The following is a 19,704-nucleotide window of genomic DNA, read 5'->3' on the forward strand; positions in this document are numbered from 1 at the left end:
GAGAACTAACAGTATTTTGAGTAATTACGGAAACAAATCACAGCAGCCCTCTATGAGGTTTACCTCTCTGCCGTTTCCTATAAACAGTTCAGTATTTTCTATTTGTCAGACAGTTTGCTGATTCTTATTCAGAAAACACTTCTCCCCTGAGTGACAGTCATTATTTCCCAGCTGCAGGAGGCTGAGCCACCTGTTCCCTGACTCCCACAGTCTACTCTACAGTATGGAAAGTTGCCACTTGTGTATCGTATGCTGGAACCATGAGGGTGACACTCGTTGCTGTATGTGCAATTTCTGCGCTTATATCCACAGGTGGGTGACCAGATTTATTACACTACCTATTGATACAAACTGATAACGTGTATGACTTAAGGGATTAGTGATCACTATCTACCAACTTTCCTATCTTTACCCCAATACAAAATGCTCTGTTCTGGAACTTCCCAATTACTTTACTTTACTAGTGCAGTTATCTCTACTGAATCCAATAACTCATGTTTAATTAAACCACTAAAGCTGCATACACACACACAACAATTTTGTTACCAACGATTTTATGAATGATTTTATGAACGATTATCTAACAGATTTTTAATCGTTCTCATTTTAACTCAGAAAGTGAATGATTTTTTTCAATGATTGAACGATAAACGATAATCGTTCAAAAAATCTTGTGTGTGTATGCACCTTCACACTTAAGCTGCATACACACACAACGATTTTGTTACCAATGATTTCATGAACGATTTTATGAACAATTTTCTGTCAGATTATCTGTCTGACTTTTTAAAGTGTAATGAACGATTTTTTGAACTACAAATGATTTTTGTAACTTCCCTTAATGAAAATCGTTCAGTTGGTCAGTCAGAATGAAGTACAAACTACAAACTACAAACGGGAACGCGCATGAACGATAATCGTTCATCATTATAACTCAGAAATTGAACGTTTTTTCAATGACGTCGTTATAGTTAAATCGTTCAAGAAATTGTTATGTGTGTGCACCTTAAGTCATTCATTCATCCATTCATCACAGGTAACTGCCTGTGTAGATTACTTTCCGGAGCAGAGCATTTTGCATTGGATGCAAAAGGAAACCTTAAGCTGGGTAGACACTGAACTGATATATCTGCATATGATGGTCGTTCATACACACTGAACGACCATCATCTGTTTCTGGCCGCAGGTCCCGCTGGCCGGAGGGGCATGTCGCATCCTCCTCCATGCGACACACTGCCCGATGCACAGATATATCTGCCATTGGCTGTGCAGCAGAGCCGACGCGACATGTCTGCAAACGACGTCGTTCACAGACATATCACTGGTACACATTGGCCGACGTGCACCCTACATAGTGGCCGATCATTTGGTATATCTGCCAGTGTGTACCCAGCTTTAGCAATCAGTTTATTACAGCACAGACGGTGTAATGGTAGCATTACTGCCTCACAGCACTGAGGTCATGGGTTCAATTCCCACCACAGCCCTAACTGTGTGGAGTTTGTATATTCTCCCTGTGCTTGCGTGGGTTTCCTCCGGGTACTCCGGTTTCCTCCCACATTCCAAAAATATACTGGTAGGTTAATTGGCTCACAACAAAAATTAACCCTAGTGTGTGTGTACATGTGATAGGGAACATAGATTGTAAGCTCCACTGGGGCAGGGACTGATGTGAATGGACAAATATTCTCTGTAGAGCGCTGCGGAATATGTGTGTGCCATATAAATAACTGGTAATAAATATTACAATGAGGTTAATGTAATGTTTTGTGTATATTGTTTAGAGATATATGTGTTCCCTCTGTTTATATTGATTTAATTAAATCTTTATCTCATATAAATAAATGCATTTCTTATAAAGATACTTCAGATGTAATTTTTTTTTCTTCAACTTTTTAAATTAATTTGAGCATTTGGTGCAATTTAATTTTTAATCTACATGCAGACACAATTGTGTGCTGCTCACTGTAATACAATAGTACATACTGGTCCTGAGTCTGAATTGTACGCTAATGCAAATGCATTTGCAAATTTTGCCGCTTAGTGTGATACCCCCATATTTATGGGGTTACCCCTTAGTAAATCAGGGAGACACTTGGTTGTTCTTTAGCCCCTGTCATTTTTATATATATATATATATATATATACACAAGATCATACAGCACCATTTGCCCCATAGGATAATACAGTGAACTTTTGCTGACCTTTCTCCCTCGGACCTTACTGAGCATGTGCAGACAGGGAGGTAGAAAGTGCCCCTTGGTCAGCGACCCATTTTTGGAGGGAAAATCCTGCCCCATTGATTGGTGGCCTAGGTGTCCAGGCAGAGATTCCTGTAGGTGGCCTATTGCTGGGTCCCCTCTGTCCACTCATAGATGCCGGACCGACAGGGAGGAGTGTGAGGGAGAGCTTATAAAATACCTTCCTCAGGGCTGTCAGTGCTGAGTCTGGGAGGAATTTCTGAAAAAAGGATTGTCTGTGAGGAGTTGCTGTGGAGTTTCCTTGGATCTGTAAAGATAGGGGATAGTATCCCCCTGTGTTACCCTGGATTACAAATACTGCACCTGGTGCTGTCTGTAAGGAATCAGTGGACTGCCCTTGGAGCTGTAAAACTAAGGATGCTATAACTTTTATGTTTTCCCTGGATTACAATTACCAGACTCATTATTAGCCCGGAAGGCTACCTATCCAATCTGCCAGGAGAGTTGCTCTGATGCTGGATGTGAGTCCCTGGAGGAAGCTTGCCTGGGGATTTGCATAGAGCACCCTGCTTTGGAAGAAGCCCCCTCTGAATAAAGGACTGCCTCCCTAAGTGCCTGTTATCAGGAGTCACTGCATATGGTAGTCTGCGCATGCTGGGAGAGAAGAGGAGCTGCCTGGGAAGGAGGTCTCATCGTTCCATCATCGCAGATGAAGCCCCAGCTGAGGAAAAGGTCTCACCAGTGATGAAAACCCTGCTGGCACCTGCACTGGCAGAAGAAAAGACAGCCCCAGAGGAAGAGTGCCTCAAGACCCCTCCTGCTGCTGTGCTTGTTTGCTGGACAGAGCCCTTGTGGAAAGGGATTTTGCACCTGTTGCCCCTTGTAAAATACCTGCCGGAGGTCTGCAGCTGGGAGCTCTGGTGCAGTGCTGCGCATCCCAGAGTTGCCCTGGACATCGGAGGAGGCTGAATAGCCACTGCCAGGGGTGAGATCATACCAGAACCTCCTTATACTCTGTCCCTCCACAGCTTATATCTTCCCTCCATTAAGGCCCTGCCTCTCTGTACACCTATCCTATCTGGGTTCCCTGGGTTTATTGCATTATCCTTTACCTTGTGGCTAAACATGATTAGGCTGGGAGACTAGGTTTTGTGTAAAAGCTGGGACCGGGAGTTAGTCTCCCACACAACTCAGTATATAAAGGAGTCATAGTGTTTTAAATTAGGTAAAGTGTGGGTGTAGTGATGAAATAGGGGGGAAGTAAAAGATAGGTCACCCCCTCTTTTCCCCAAGTATTGTATTGGTGGTCATTTTCTTTCCTGTGAACCTCTGGCTCATGTCCAGGAGGGGACGTGACTGATGGGCGTCGGCTCATGTCCAATGCCACTGTGGGTGATGTATAAAGGATTTTATGTCTAGCTTTAAACTAAATGTAATGCCATGTGATATGTATTTGGCTCTGTTTACTGTTTGACTCATGTGTTAGCTAAAGTGGTTGATAGTGGCCCTCCGTGGCCCTTTATCTGTTATAGCACTCTGTAAAGCTGTTCACTGCTCGCTGTGTTATTATTGTCAATGCTGATTAATATTTTGCTTGCATGAAATGTTTGAATCTTTACTGATATTGGGGTTACTGTAAATTGTCTTTTATACACTGCTTGGCCCGGTATCCATTTCAAAGTCCATTCATGCTGAAGTAATTTATACTTGTGCTGTCATCTCATTAGCAAAAGGTGTATGCTTACTGTGAATCTGTTGCTTTGTCAATTCCCGTGATGTAATGTACATTACTTGTTTATTTAGCCCTGTGTAACCCCAGCTGGCAATTCTGGTAGTAAAAGTTGCATTATTGTGCTTGGGCCATTTACTCTGCGTGAACTGTTAGCCGTTACAGCTGGAGAACTACAAGTAGCAGCCTAACTTGCATGTGCTTTATTGTGCTTGGGCCATTTACTCTGTGTGAACTGTTAGCCGTTACAGCTGAAGAACTACAAGTACCAGCCTAACTTGCATGTGCTTTATTGGGCTTGGGCCATTTACTCTGCATAGACTGTTAGCCATTACAGCTGGAGAACTACAAGTATCAGCCTAACTTGCAGGTGCTTTATTGAGCTTGGGCCATTTACTCTGCATGAACTGTTAGCCGTTACAGCCGGAGAACTACAAGTACCAGCCTAACTTGCATGTGCTTTATTGAGCATGGGCCATTTACTCTGCATAGACTGTTAGTCAATACAGCCGGAGAACTACAAGTACCGGCTTAACCTGCATGTGCAATATTAAGCTTGGGCCATTTACTCTGCATGAACTATTAGCCGTTACAGCCGGAGAACTACAAGTACCACCCTAACTTGCATTTGCTTTATCGAGCTTGGGCCATTTACGTTGCATGAACTGTTGGCCGTTACAGTCAGTGAACTACAAGTACCAGCCTAACTTGCATGTGCTTTAATGAGCTTGGGCCATTTACTCTGCATGAACTGTTAACCGTTACAGCTGGAGAACTACAAGTACAAGCTTGGCCTGCATGTGTTTTTTTCCCATGTTATTCCTCAGCAAAAGGGGAGCGTTAACACAGACTGTATTTTTAAACTATAGGCTGCTGGTGCACTACTGATATAAGCCTAACCTGCATGTGTTTTTCCCACGTTATTCCTCAGCAAAAAGGGAGCGTTAACACAGACTGTATTTTTAAACTATAGGCTGCTGGTGCACTACTGATATAAGCCTAACCTGCATGTGTTTTTCCCACGTTTTTCTCAGCAAAAAGGGAGCGCTAACACAGACTGTATTTCACAGCTATAGACTGCCGGAGCACCATTGATTCAAGCTAGACCAGCAGGTTTCATATTTAGGTCTCTCATTTGTTTTTTTGTTAAAGTTCTGCAGGAATTGTGGTTCTTGTTGGTTTCACATTCTTGCCAGCTGGGGTCACCGGTAAATGACTGTGAGGTAATAAATAAATACCTTGTCATTGAAAAGTGTAATTAATATCATTCCATCTGTAAATGGTAAATATCTCCTGTCATTTGTTGTTAATTATTAACAAATAATGAAATTGCATTGCACCTTCCCTCCTGACTGGTCATTGTGTCTGCAAAAGGGGAATTCAGGCTTGCCTCTCTGTCACGGTGTGTCCTATGTTAACACGGGGAAATCGGCCACCGAAGCAATCCGAACACAGCTGAACCTGGTGCTAGTGGTGCAGCACTGTACAAACCAGTCAGTACATCACATTAGCAATTGCTGAAATATGCAGGCGGAATCAGCCAGCGGAATTTGTATTGAGATGCCCACTTGGCGCCCTCACAGCTACCCGCAAATGCGTACACAACTGCAGCATTGTACGCATATCAAGAAAACATTGACTCCTTTAGTGAGTCTATGACCATGGTAACTGAGACGGTGGAGCTTTGTTCTCTGCATGCGTGATCGCAGACGCTGGCTATTACATGCCCAGAAACGGCCCCAACATGCCTGCACTTTGGCCAGAATCCCCCATAACCACCCACAACACATTCTCTTCCTGTCAATCAATTGCAAGTTAATCCTCTCAGCGACCTCAATTTCAATTCATATGTCGCAGGTGCGCAACACAGCTGTGACGCATGCGCAAGCCACCGATATCGCTCAACTGCGTGAAAATTGGGATAGCGTTCAACTCTAACTAAAGCCCAAAGTACAATGGTAATGTCAGTGGGCAGTTCCTGTACAGAGTAATTTATACCAGGGGAAAGGGGTCACACTGGAAGGTATGTTCCAAATGTGAGTATTAGAATATTGCATGTTTTTTAACCATGAGTAAAGGCCCATATACATCAGAGATTGATTGCAGCAATCTTGCAATTTGCAATCGATTGTGTATAAAAATCTTTCCCTTTTTCAATCGATTGTGGCAATTCTGCAATCTGCAATCGATTGAAAAAGGGAAAGATTTTTATACACAATCGATTGCAAATTGCACACTTGCTGCAATCAATACCTGATGTATGGGGGCCTTAAATCTTCCACATTTTGTATTGAAAAGAAACCAAGAAGCATTGTTTAGGCGCAGATTTAATAAGCTGAGAGTTGGCTGAAAATTACTTAACATGGGATAAAAACCCGCAGCCGGCAATTTTTCCTATTATATGACAAATCTGCATTAAAAGGACGAGTGGGCGGAGGGGTATTTTAGCACGCACCTCCAGATCCAAATCCTTATTTTAAAGCATAAAGGAGCTCATTCAGAGTCGGTCGTGAGCGCTGAGCGCTCACAACCGACTCGATGTTGCCCCACAGCGCATGCACACGACGGAGCCGGCTCCGTCGTGTGCATGCGCGAGACCCGGCTAACGATGGGCACTCCATCGTTAGGGATCTTGTAGCAGACAGGGTGAGCTGTCGATGTTGATTGACAGCTTGCCCCGTTTGCTGGGCAGGCCGGGGGCGTGCCTGGCCAAACGGAGGCATTCCAGTCGGAATGCTTGCCGTTTGGGGGCTCCCCACTGACATCATTGCTGATGTTAGTGGGGAACTTCCTGCTCAAACAGAGCAGGAAGCTCCATGGGGCTTACGAGTACCCAGACCCTACCCTAGGGTCAGGTCATAAGCCCCGATGGTCACGATGGTCTTGACCATTGTGACCATCACCCATGTCGGTCGTTAGAGCTGTGGGTGTTAACCCACAGCTTAACGATCGACAAGGAGGTGACCGTTCAGGATGCAAGCGGCCGCCCTGATTCAGAGCGACCGCTTGCATCTAACGACCGCCTCTGAATGAGGCCCAAAATGTCATGACACATTGCAGTACTACTAGGACATCCCTCCAAAAAATGATAAGGTAGTTAGAGGTTTTTAAATAGTAAAAAATTAGCAATAAACACAGGTAATATTTTATGAAATTATGTCTAATAAGCAGAAGGATGAGTGTGATGTATGACATGTATGTTGAGGTGTTGTATTCAAGGCAAAGGGGTTTCTAAAATTGAAGAGGGGAGTTGCAAGTGTTTTTCCTCACTTTTTAGACACTTGTTTACATACATGTAAAAATCGCAATAGAGACATTTTAATGTCCCCCACAATACCCTACACATTTTTATTTGCTGAAAAACACTCGCAGGCTATAATTTTTCCAGCATTTATAAAAGTTGCTAAAATCATTTGACACTATTTAACAGCCTCCAAAACTTAGCTTATGGACACTAACAGCCTCCAAAACTTAGCTTATGGACACTAACAGCCTCCAATACTTAGCTTATGGACACTAACAGACTCCAATACTTAGATTATGGACACTAACAGACTCCAATACTTAGCTTATGGACACTAACAGACTCCAATACTTAGCTTATGGACACTAACAGACTCCAATACTTAGCTTATGGACACTAACAGCCTCTAATACTTAGCTTAAGGACACTAAAATCCTCATACCCTGTCCTTCTACCGTATTTCCCACTTTTTTGAGGTTCATAATGATTTTCTCATTCTTCACTTAGGTCTCACACTGCAGAGAAAATGCATGACATTGAAGTAATGTCATTTCTAATTGAATTGTGCAAGAATACGGAGCGCGAATCATAAAAATATAATGCGAAATGTGCAATAATGTAATGCATATTCTCTATTTTATTGTTGAAAAGTACAAATGTTTGAACTTATTTACCTACAGTACCTAAAGTATGATGCCGGAATGTGAATTGTAATTTTAATTAATAAATTATTGGCAGCTCCTTGTACTATCAAATCTGGAGGAAAAGTTCAAACACCCACTAAATGGTTGTTATAAAAGTCCAGTAGTCATGTTGGGCCTGATTGAGAGTTTTTTTTTAAATCGGGCATAGACTGCTGGAAACTATTGGCAGATGCCTGCAAGTTGGTAGATGCATAGTGGATATGAGCAAGGAGGTTACAGTAGTTCACATGTTGATTCCAAACCAAAGTAACAGTATCCAGGTAATAGAAGATAAACAGCAGCCAATACGATAAGGTAGTAATCACTCTTTGGCTAAGTACTATACAGCTGTACAGCACTGTGAGGCTCTAATAACACAAAGACAGGCTTGGGCACATGCAGACCCTTTTATAGAGCCAACTAATCAAGTCTTGCACCTGCAGCCTAATTGTGTTGACCTTTAAGTCTTTAAGTAATGCACAATAGACATGTGATGTTATTGTAGCTGAACAGTCATGCTCAGTCAATAACACATCCATGTGATGTTATTGAGTCAGATGAGTCATACACAGCTAGGAGACAGCTTGTTGCGTTTAACCCATTAACTATACAAGGTCTGTCTAAAAAGTTTGGTGAATGGTCTGGTATATCTGTATGCAACGCTTGCAAAAGGTCGCTCATGTGCCCTGACATGCATGGACATGTCTGGACTTTAGTCGAGGTCGCCACCGCACTGCCATTGAATTCATTTCAACAGAGTGTCACGAGCAGTGTGCGTCGAACAGCAATGGAGCAATGACACAACATTAAGTTCTGCTTCAAATTGGGTAAATCGGTATCAGGTTGCGGCCTAGGATTGGCCGTTACTCACCGCTTTGCCAGCTTCCCCTGATCCCTTGGGTGGTCAGACACCGGGTGCAGCAGCGAGTGACACGCTGACCATTATTCTTAGAGCCATGTGGACTTCCATGTGTCGTTCCGTGCCTTGGTTACTGTGGTCACCGTCGTGGTCGCGGCCATGACAGTTCATATCACCTGACTGCCCTTTACCCAATGGTAGCATGTTAGTGGTCAGCTGACGCTGTCCACCTATGATCTGCTACCTTAGGGTATAAAGTCTGCCTCCAGACGGAAGGCAGTTGCCTGAGCAATGTTGTCGTTTCCATTGTCTACTGATGCTATCTTGTTCCAGGTCCTATCCTTGTGTTTACCAGAAACGACTATAGTGTGCAACAGTATGTCCTGAACATCCCACCTGTGTGCGTAGCCATTGCCACCTCGTTGTGCAACAGTGCATTCTGAAAATCTCGTCTGCGTGCAAAGCCATTGCCACCTCGTTGTGCAAAAGTGCGCCCTGAACATCTCGCCCATGTGCGAAGCCATTGTTACCTCGTTGTGTAAAAGTGTGCCCTGTACAACTCACCTGTGTGTGGAACCATTGCCACTTCATTGTGCTAAGTGCGTCCTCCGACATATCATATTTGTGACGAACACCTGCTTACTCATTGTGCCACCGTGCATCCGGAACCTCTCATTAGTGTACTTTACAAGTGCCAATCCTCAGCGCCACTGAGCCTCATAGATCCTCTGGTGTATACATTGGAAGCTATACAGAGGTATAGCATATTTCTGGTAGAAATAGCCTCTATTGTCACTGTAGCAGGATTCTCTATTCCCGTGAGTACCAGACACCTGACCAAAGGACCGCGACCTGCCAGCTGGATGCAGCTAAACCCGTATCCCGCTTGGAGGGGTCACTGGTGAACACCTCCTGGCTGGTTAGACTCTGCACCTTTGGTCAGGTCTCGCCAACGTCTGGTACTCCGCAAGAGGAAGATTCCGTCTTCAGCCCAGAACCTCAGCTTGCACCCCTCAGCAGGGGATACCATACAGCCGGTCGTGACAATCGTCGACGGAGATTGTTTGCACACTTTCGCAAGGATGAGCCACATTCGGGCCAGCCGTACACACATTAGTCCACACATTTTCTACTTACAGCACAATGCCCATACACTTTCACCAACATTTTGTGCGTCTCTGTCACCGATTTACCCAATTTTAAGCAGAACTTAATGTTGTGTCGTTGCTCCATTGTTGTTCAACGCACGCTGCTTTGGACACTCTGTTGAAATGAATGCAATGGCAGTGCGGTGGCGGCCTCGGGCAAACCCAGACTGGGGGAAAGTCCAGACATGTTCATGCATGTCAACGCGCATCAGCGACCTTTTTGTAAGCGTTGTATACAGTTGCATAGACTGCATGTATGTATTCCAATGAGTACACAATTCTGTGAATTAGCAGCTCCACCATATTGAGAGTGACAGCAATCTCATTCTGTGAGAGTGCTGAATCTGCAGTTAACCACATGGTGTCATGGCATACCATATCTGTATTACGCAAGGAACACGTCCGATAATTGGTCAGCCTTAATGATCTTAATTTCATCGCTTTTTGGAGTTTGAGTGGCAGAAATAAAATAGGTTTTGTGAATTTTCAGATCATGTCCTAGCAGCCTTAATGGCACATGTGACACCGTAAGGTTTTTTGTCTATGGAATATATATATATATATATATATATATATATATATATATACTGTACCCCCCTATAACAAACATCTAGCTCCATATTAAGGTCCAGCCTTCCCTAGCCTATGCCACCCCTCCCACCATGTCTAGCCATCCTTGCAACCCTAAATAGGTCCGGCCCTCCCTACCTTACACTTCCTCTTAGTATAGCCCTCCCTGCCCTTCATCCTTTTTGGTCAAGCCTTCCCTGCCATGTTCTTTTTTTTAACTGGTTGATGCCCCACTCCCGCTGTAGCTTCTCTCACATTATCCACAGCTCCTCCCACATCTGTAATCCCATCTCACCATGGTAGTGGGGGGGCACCTAGTACCGGGCTCCACAATTTCTGATGGCAGCCCTGCATGTGGAAATGTGACTGCATCTGTGTGTGTACTTGGCTTGCTATTAAAGTCATCACCCTCAGGGCCTGATTCAGAGGTGCATGCTATGACTGTGTCTGCATGCTAATGCTGTGGCCAATTTTTTTTTTCCACCAAGATGCCAATCGGCTGTGGAGCTAATCCGCCACTGTGCATATTAAGACGCACCATCCGTCTCACTATTGGAGATTGCACCAGTAATCAGACCCTCAATGTGCACTTGCACCTTCACTATACTTAGTGCAGAAAATATGCATCCAATCCAAACTGGCATAACCTCTCTTATAGCCAGGTCTGCATAGCCTGTAATAACGTAAACACCCCACTGGTTTGCCTTGGTGAGACCACTGCTTTGTAACTCAGTTCCGCCTCTGTGGTACAGTACAATTATGTGTGACTCTGTCTCTGTATTGTCTGCAAGCGCCCACTCTAGGAACATGCCCAGTGACAATTCACTAAAGAAATTCTACCAAATGGGATTAGGCTGAAATCTGCCCTTTAGATTGAAGTCAACACTGGTATCATCTCAGGATCTCATGATGTCTCTTTTTTTTATTGCAGTTTCCACCCTGCGATGCAGAGTCTGCGATTCGGTTATATATGATGTGGGACAAGCAGACTGTAAAAACACTTATAAATATTGCCCTGATGAGATGGTCTGCGCCTCCGTGTTTGTGTCAACAACAAACTGTGAGTTCTACGTACAGTAAACAGTAATTTATAGGGGAAAACATGTACAATAATATAAAATGATGTTACTTTTCTATTGTGGAAATTCAAATGTAATCATTCAGTAGATTCCAAACAATTGTTCCATAGCCTTTGGCCATGGGTAGCACTCCTACGAACATTTGATTATATTACATTAATTATGTATTATAATTAGGGGTGAGCGGGTTCGGATTTCTGAAATCCGAACCCCCCCGAGGCCCCCCCTCCGAGGCCGATCCGAGTAAGGCTCGACTTTTCTCGCCTGACTCGGATCTGAAATCGAGGCAAAACGTCATCACCCCGCCTTCCGAGTCTCACGGGTTTTGGATCCTATATAAGGTACCGCGTCGGCACCATTTTCTCACTCGGCTGTGGACAGTGAAGAGGGAGGGTGGGAGTTAGGGCTGGCTGGGCTGTGTAGTGTAGTGTAGTGCAGTGTAGTGTTGTGCTGTGCTGTGCTGCTGTTGTCCATAGGGGCTGTGTCCACTCCAAGGTCCTGTGCAGTGTCCCAGTCCTAAAGGGGTGCTGTAGTGTTGTCCAGGGGGTGCTCTGTCCATCAGGGGTGCTCCCCCCAAGTGCAAAAAAAAAAAAATTCTGTGTTTGTGAATTGTGTGCACTGTGGCTGCACGTGCATCAACAAAGGAGCAGCGCCAAGCGTGCGCCTGTGTCCCATAAGTAAAAGGCCAGCTGGCTTGTCCGTTAAAGGGTGCTGTAACCCCCAAAGGGCACTCCAAACAAAATAAAAAAATTTTTTTTTGTGTTTGTGAATTGTGTGCGCAGTAACCGCACGTGCATCAACAAAGTAGTGCCAAGCGTGCGCCTGTGTCCCATAAATAAAGGGCCGGCTGGATTGACCGCTAAAGGGTGCTGTAACCTCCAAAGAGCACTCCAAACAAAATAAAAAAATATATTTGTTTGTGAATTGTGTGCGCAGTAGCCGCACGTGCATCAACAAAGTAGTGCCAAGCGTGCGCCTGTGTCCCATAAATAAAGGGCCAGCTGGATTGACCGCTAATGGGTGCTGTAAACCCCAAAGGGCTCTCCAAACAAAATAAAAAAATATTTTCTGTGTTTGTGAATTGTGTGCACTGGAGCCGCACGTGCATCAACAAAGGAGCAGCGCCAAGCGTGCGCCTGTCTCCAATAAGTAAAGAGCCGGCTGGCTCATTTCTTAAAGGGTGGTGTAACCCACAAAGTGCACTACACTCCAGCAAAAATAAAAAAATATTTTCTGTGTTTGTGTGCGCCTTAGCCGCACGTATATATCAATATAACCACTTCCTCCTAGTGCTGTGGCTGCTGCTGGGAGTTGTTCATCATCCCAGAGAGGAAGTAGGAACACCACTACTTTTACTAAACAATTGACCCTTCAACAGTCCCTAGCGAGGAGGATGAAGTACGACAGTATCCGCCATTAGTGCAGTGGGATTTAGACAATTGATGGTGGTAGTTTGTCCCCGGTTCCAAATCCCATCTAGATTCCACCTGCATCCTCAAAGCAGCAGCGACAAGCATGTGTCTGTCTGTTAAAGGGTGAAGTAACCCTCAAAGTGCGCTCCAAAAACAATAAAAAATTATTATTTTTTTTTCTCTTTGTGAAATGTGTGGGCTGTAGCCGCACCTGCATCCTTAAAGCAGCAGCGACAAGCGTGCGTCTGTCTGTTAAAGGGTGGTGTAACCCTCAAAGTGCGCTCCACAAACAATAAAAAAATTCTTCTTTTTTTTTCTGTCTTTGTGAATTGTGTGGGCTGTAGCCGCACTTGCATCCTCAAAGCAGCAGGGTGGTGTAACCCTCAAAGTGCTCCAAAAAAAAAAACAGGACAGAGATGGCAGTGGATACGCAGATCCATGGCAGAGTGTTGGACAGGAAGTGACTTTTGCGGGTGGTGATGGGGGGGGTCGGGTTAACGACATTGCATTGGCATGCATAAATTATCCACTGTGATACCAAATGCCGCCTGAGGCCTCATAGCGTGCGCTGAAGTAAGCAATTCCTGAGTGAGGTCTGAGCTTCATTAACTGTCTGATGTTACTCGATGTTACCGATTGTTACTCTAAGATACGGATGTAAGGGGAAGTGGGCGTCCTTATGTCAGGCTGCGATAGCAAAGTGAATGCAAACATGTACATGTCACCTCTGATTTTAGCAACTGTGGGTCTCATTCAGACCCGCTCGCGAGCGCTGTACGCTTGCAAGTGGGTCGATGTTTCCCAAATGTGCATGCGCACGACGGAGGCGCCTCCGTCGTGCGCATGCGTGAGACCCGAATAACGACGGGGTAGCCGTCATTATGGGTCTCGCACCAAAGGGGGCATGCTGTCGATGGTGAGTGACAGCATGCCCCCTTTGGTGGGCGGGCCGGTGGCGTGACTGCCCAGACAGAGGCGTTCCCATGGCAACACCTACCGTCTGGTTCCTGGCCCTACTGACATCACTAGTGATGTCAGTGGGAGTGATTTTGGCTCTGATAGAGCCAATATCACTCCAGGGCTTGCGGCAGATGAGACCCTACCGCAAGGGTCTCGTCGCAAGCCCGATGGTCACGATGGTCTTGACCATCGCGACCATCATCATGGACGCTCGCATAGCTGTGGGTGGTAACCCACAGCTGTGCGAGCGTCCAAAAGGCCGCTTTGCTATTAAAAAAAAACACGCCCTGATTCAGAGCGGGCGCTCGTTCAGAGCGTCCGGCTCTGAATCAGGCCCAGAGTTGCGTGCATATAAGTAGAATAGAGATCAGTAGTGAATCAGGCCCTGTGTCTGCATTTCAGACTTTAGCTTTGCCCTAAGTCAGTACTCTGTGGCTGGAGGGTGGCATATTGGCCTTCAGAGTCTGGCTTTGGATCTTGCAACATTATTCTGCCCATTTGTAGGTTGACTCACCAGCAATGCCACTAGCATGGCCTTCCTCCCCACTCCCTGATAGTGCAGAGGTGTCTGGCATGTTTCTGCGAGATACCCTCGTGCCCGCACAGATGGCTACCTCCATTCCTCCTCCCACAGGATGTGTCCTACACTCACTCCTCAATTTGTTAGTTCAGTCCCCTTACTCTTCCATTATGGCATCAGGTAACATAATCTTCCCCACTCACTGAAGGAGTGCTGTCCCTCATTCATCTGTAAGGACATTTTATCTGGCCCCCCTCTGATTGGTAACAGCTTTATATCCAGGGGCTTCCTAAACCAACATGCTCTCTGTGCCTCACTATTCAACATTGGCCATATAAGAGTTCAGGGTCTGAAGATCCCAAAGGATATACTTTGCTTTGGTGCTACTCTTACCTTTCAGCTCCAACCACTGGCTAGTATGGCCCACCTCACACCGTTTCGGTTGATTTATATATTTTTCCCAGGATAATGACACTGCACCCACCATGACTGGTTAATTTGTCCATCAGGCCGCATACCTCATGCCCCGTGCCTTCCACTTCCTTACCCATGGCAAATCTTCCTTTTGCTGTGCAAGTCTCCTTTTTTAGAGCAGAGCCTGGTTTTGTCTCCTGATGCATTTCCTGTTCAGCAGCAAGCTGAATGTATTCTAGATGCTGTTGTTTCAGAAGCTATTAAACAAATGTCCAAAGGTCCTTTATGAACTTGTGAGTATAAACTTATTTAGGAATTCAGCATTTATCATTAAAGTAAGGTCTAGGAAGACAGTGGGGGGGACAGGCAGACATCACTTGCAGTGGATGTTGAGGATCACACAAACATAAAGCCAAGATTGGGTTCAATAGCTGCTATAGATGCTGGTGGTGTGAGAGAGGACATACATTGCTGTTACAATAATTGGTTTTAAGGGTTGTTTGTGTTTGTTACCTGCTACTTAGATGCTCAACCTGGTGAGTCTAAACCTGCTGAAGTACATGCACATTGTGCTTGACGCATCTATAACGAGTTAATAGGGATAAAGACTGACTAACTGACTGTCTGTCTTACATGGTTGTTGAGCTGGATAAAATGTCAGTGCTCTGCTGCTTACCTACTAAGACAGTGCAACGAGTTAATTTTTTCTTGTGGGAAAATGGAAAAAGTTTCAGCAGATTCAGTGCTGCAACCTAGTGTCATAACATAAGGGGAAAGGAGCCACTAGGGGTGAAATTGTCTCTGATCATTTTTGGCGGCCCTCCATAGGTGTCACGACCCAGGTTTCGCGGTGTGGAGATTTGCAGCCCTTACCGGTGAGGGCACTGTGGCGCGGTCCTTCTGGCAGGGGAGCTGGCGTTGGAGATTGGCATTGCATGTATGCAGAGGTCTGCCAGCGTTGGGCCATCCTGACAGGGGTTAGACTAGTGGTGTCTCCGAGTCGTGGCTGTCTGGGCTCCATCGTGTTGTCTTTGGCCATGTGACATAGCAGGCCAATCGTCTGTGGGTCACCTGCTCTCTCTGGCCTATCACATTCTGTTGCTGGGTATTTAAGGGTGTTTGGAGCACCCTGTAGTTGCCAGTGCAATGTGTTTCACAGTGTCAGCTGTGAGAGAGAGTTCTTGCACTCCTGAACCTGAGACCTGTGCTCCGGTGCTTGCCCTAGCTCCTTGTCTGCCTTCGGCTCCCTGCAGCCTGCACCACTCTGCCTTGTCTTGCACTCTGATGAAGATCGACCTGCACCTTCCACCAGACCCACTCATGCCTGAACCTGTCTCCACAGTTAACCCATTACTGTACATCCATCATCATAGCATTACTTGATTCTCCTCTCAGCCATCATCACAGTATTTCCGGATTCTCTCTTCAGCCATCATCACAGCATTTCCGAATATCCCACTCAGCCATTACTCTGCATACCCAGATAACCATTTCACCTTTACAGTCTATCTGGATTCACTTTATTCATCCGTGTCACCATGCTCGACATTTGTTTATTCCCACTCACTTCAGTTTCCTCCTGCTACATTTATTAGTTTGTTATTACTGGACTTTAGTTATCTTATTGTTCATGTCTACCAACATTCACATTAAACAACTTACTTTTCAGTTTAAACCTGTTCAGGTGTTTACTCCTGTTACCAACCCGGGTCCACAATAAACACAGCCTCTAACAGGGACCTGTCACCTTCAAATAGTCACACTCTTCCACCTCCCCTGCCATGCTCTCCTCACTGCTGATTGCACACCGTCAGGTCAAATTGCTGGCTACTAACGGATATTGTGACACCTGATCCATAATGCAACTGGGGCAGACAGTATGTACACTGAGTTCTGTGGATTTATTGACGAGAAGATAAATTGGATAGAGAAGGAGTATACACAGTAATCAAGGTTCGACAAAAGACCAAGAAAAAGAATGATGAAAGAGGGAGGAGAATGAAGGATTGAAAAGGAGCAAGCAGGATGATAGAAAAGAACAGAGGAGGAAGAGAAGGAAGCAGGAGTATAGAGAAAGATGTAGGAGAAGAGAAAGCAGGAGGATAGAGAATTTGGGAGTAGGTGGAGGAGGACGCAGGAGGAAGTAGAATGCTAGAAAAGGATGGAGGAGGAGGAAGAAGCAGGAGTATAAAGAAATATGGAGGAGGAGGAAGCAAAAGGATAGAAGATGATGGAGGAGGTGGATGAAGCAAGAGGATAAAAATGATGGAGGAGGAAATGGGAGGATAGAGAAGGATGGAGGAGGAGGAAGCAGGAGGATAGAGAATTATGGTGGAGGAGGTGGAAGCAGTAGGATAGAGAAGGATGGAGAGGAGTAGGAGGAGAATGAGGAAGCCAGAGGATAAATAATTATGGAGAAGGAAGCAGGAGGATAGAAAAGTATGGAGGAGGAGGAAGCAGGAGAATAGAAAATGATGGTCGAGGAAGCAAGAGGATAAAGAAGGATGGAGGAGGAGGAATCAGTAAGATAGAGAAGGATGGAGGAGGAGGAAGCAGGAGGATAGAGAAGGATGGAGGAGGAATCAGGAGGATAGAGAAGGATGGAGGAGGAGGAATCAGTAAGATAGAGAAGGATGGAGGAGGAGGAATCAGTAAGATAAAGAAGGATGGAGGAGGAGGAAGCAGGAGGATAGAGAAGGATGGAGGAGGAAGCAGGAGGATAGAAAATGATGAAGGAAGAGGAGGAAGCAGGAGAATAGAGAAGGATGGAGGAGGCTGAAGTAAAAGGATAGAGAAGGATGGAGGAGGAGGAGGAGGAGGAGGAGTAAGCAGGTGGATAGAGAAGGATTGTGGAGGGTGAGGTAACAGAGAAATAGAGAAGGATGGAGGAGGAAGAAGCCGGTTAGAGAATGATAAAAAAAGGATGGAAAAGGAGGAGAAGGAGAAGTGTAACATCTCAATACCTAATGTATGACTGGAGCACCATCTATGGTGCAAATGCAAGAATAATACAGACTGATCTATTGTTTGGGGTGAAGAAGCTGAGGTGAAATTTGGTTGAAGAAGAGAGAAAAGGTGGCTGTATTCAGACACCTTGGTAGGTAATAGCTGTGTGGATATATAGCTAGGATGCTTTCTATATTGTATGGCGGTCTGTATGGTCTCTCTGGACCTGATTCAGAGATGGACGATTGCAGAGCCACGCACAAGCAGCTGTGTAATTCTGTCTATCTCAAATGCAAATGCAGCGGGAGGTGTCTGTAGGAAACCGACACCTCCTTGCTGCAGCTGCGATCCCGGCACTGCAATCGAGGCCGCAGCCTGGGATCACCATCGCAGTCACCAGGACTGATGGTCACAATGGTTGCTCTTTTGACCAGGCTGTGGTAGCTGGAGCTTACTACAGCCTGGCCGGGTCCTGGTAGCTTGCAAGGTCAGAAAATCTGCATTCACTGACGCAGACCTTGGCCTCATCCCTCCCGGAAAACGGGAAATACTAATATAATGTAAAAGGATTATTTTTTGTTATTTAAGGACCAGATTATTTCACTCTTTTTGCTGTTTAGTAATTTGGGTCACACAACCTGTACGCTCTGATTTTTCCCTTTCCATTTATACTTAGCCACATGTCTTATTGTTTGGGTTCGCTTTTAACTATTTTTTTTAATTGGTTGCTGGGTATAGTGCATACATTTTATGCAGTGTTCTTTATTTTAAATTTTTTTACATAAATTTTTACTTTCATTCTAAGAATGGAGTAAGTGCCTTTAACTTATGTTAGACGAATGTCCTGGTGGGCCCAGCACTGCACAGCCTGCACCCAGATCATAGCTACCAGCAAGTGCCAGCAAGTTGGTTCTCCCTCTTAGCTGGCACATTTTTTCTAGTGATATATTCAAAAAGATGGCATTGGAGAAAGCAAAGACTCTGCTATCTTGTGCCCAAGCTCCATCTTCCTGAATATCACTGGGAAGACTCCAAAACAGAAAAGGGGGGGCCCATTTACTTGCACCAGGTATGATGTGGAGAGGCAGGATAGCCTACCGCACACTGGCCCCCGCAGGTGTTAATACGCCCCTGTATTTTTCTACTGAACTTTTGAAGGTTAGTATAGCACCTACCATTTCTATAATGCTTTCAGTGTTTACTAAGTCACTGTCTATGGAGAGCATTCAGACACAGAATTAACCTCTTCATATGCAGCATTAAATCATAATATGTATTGCACAAAGGCTAGGGACTCGGTATTGGCAGGGTATTTATGAGCAAAAATCATATAATGTACTGTAATGGTGCGTACACACGTAGCGATTGAAATGATCGATTTAAACAATAACGATATTGATATCGTTACCGTTATCGTTCAAATCGGTCATTTAAATTGTCCCTACTAATTTACCATTGACCATCGATGCACGGCCACATATGGACGATAGCGATATCGTCCATCGGCCGTGCATGCCGGTCAACTTGCTTGATATTGAGCAGGTTACTATAGGGACCCACGATCAGTAAGTATGTGGTGTACTGGGTGCTCAATATAGATCATCCAGCACACCAGGGAGGATGCATGATGATCAGCCAGCGATATTGTATCTCTGGCTAATCGCTACGTGTGTATGCACCATAAGAGTTTTGTATATGTATGCACTGGATCCTGATTAGTTTGCCTGTTGTATGTCAAAAATAATTCTTCCATACTATATATCAGTGGTCCTCAAACTCAGGGTCTCATTCAGGCCCGCTTGCAAGCGGGTCGATGTTTGGCTGTGCGCACACGCAGCGGCCGCACTGCGCGTGCGCAAGCCCCGGAGCGAGAGAGAAATTCTTTCAGTCTGGGGCTCACTACAAAAGGGGCGGCTGTCGATGTTGATCGACAGCTCGC

The 19,704-nt window shown here is 45.2% G+C and overlaps 1 protein-coding gene across 2 annotated transcripts in view; it reads left to right on the top strand.

The window, feature by feature from the left end:
- Positions 1 to 248: 248 nt before the first annotated feature.
- The window catches only part of LOC148535448 (uncharacterized), a 46,793-nt gene continuing 27,337 nt past the window's right edge, over positions 249 to 19,704 (top strand). The window contains exons 1-2 of one of the 2 annotated variants that reach the window (XM_088462625.1): positions 249 to 312; positions 11,366 to 11,494. In XM_088462625.1, coding sequence (XP_088318751.1) covers positions 261 to 312; positions 11,366 to 11,494 — 181 coding nt within the window. In that variant the 5' untranslated portion in view covers positions 249 to 260. Of the gene's footprint in view, positions 313 to 3,131; positions 3,187 to 11,365; positions 11,495 to 19,704 lie in introns of those variants that run through there. The other variant, XM_088462626.1, reaches the window with a different exon arrangement.

The sequence above is a fragment of the Taudactylus pleione genome, unplaced genomic scaffold, assembly GCF_031769625.1.
Source record: "Taudactylus pleione unplaced genomic scaffold, aTauple2 ptg000051l, whole genome shotgun sequence".
Taxonomy (NCBI): domain Eukaryota; kingdom Metazoa; phylum Chordata; class Amphibia; order Anura; family Myobatrachidae; genus Taudactylus; species Taudactylus pleione.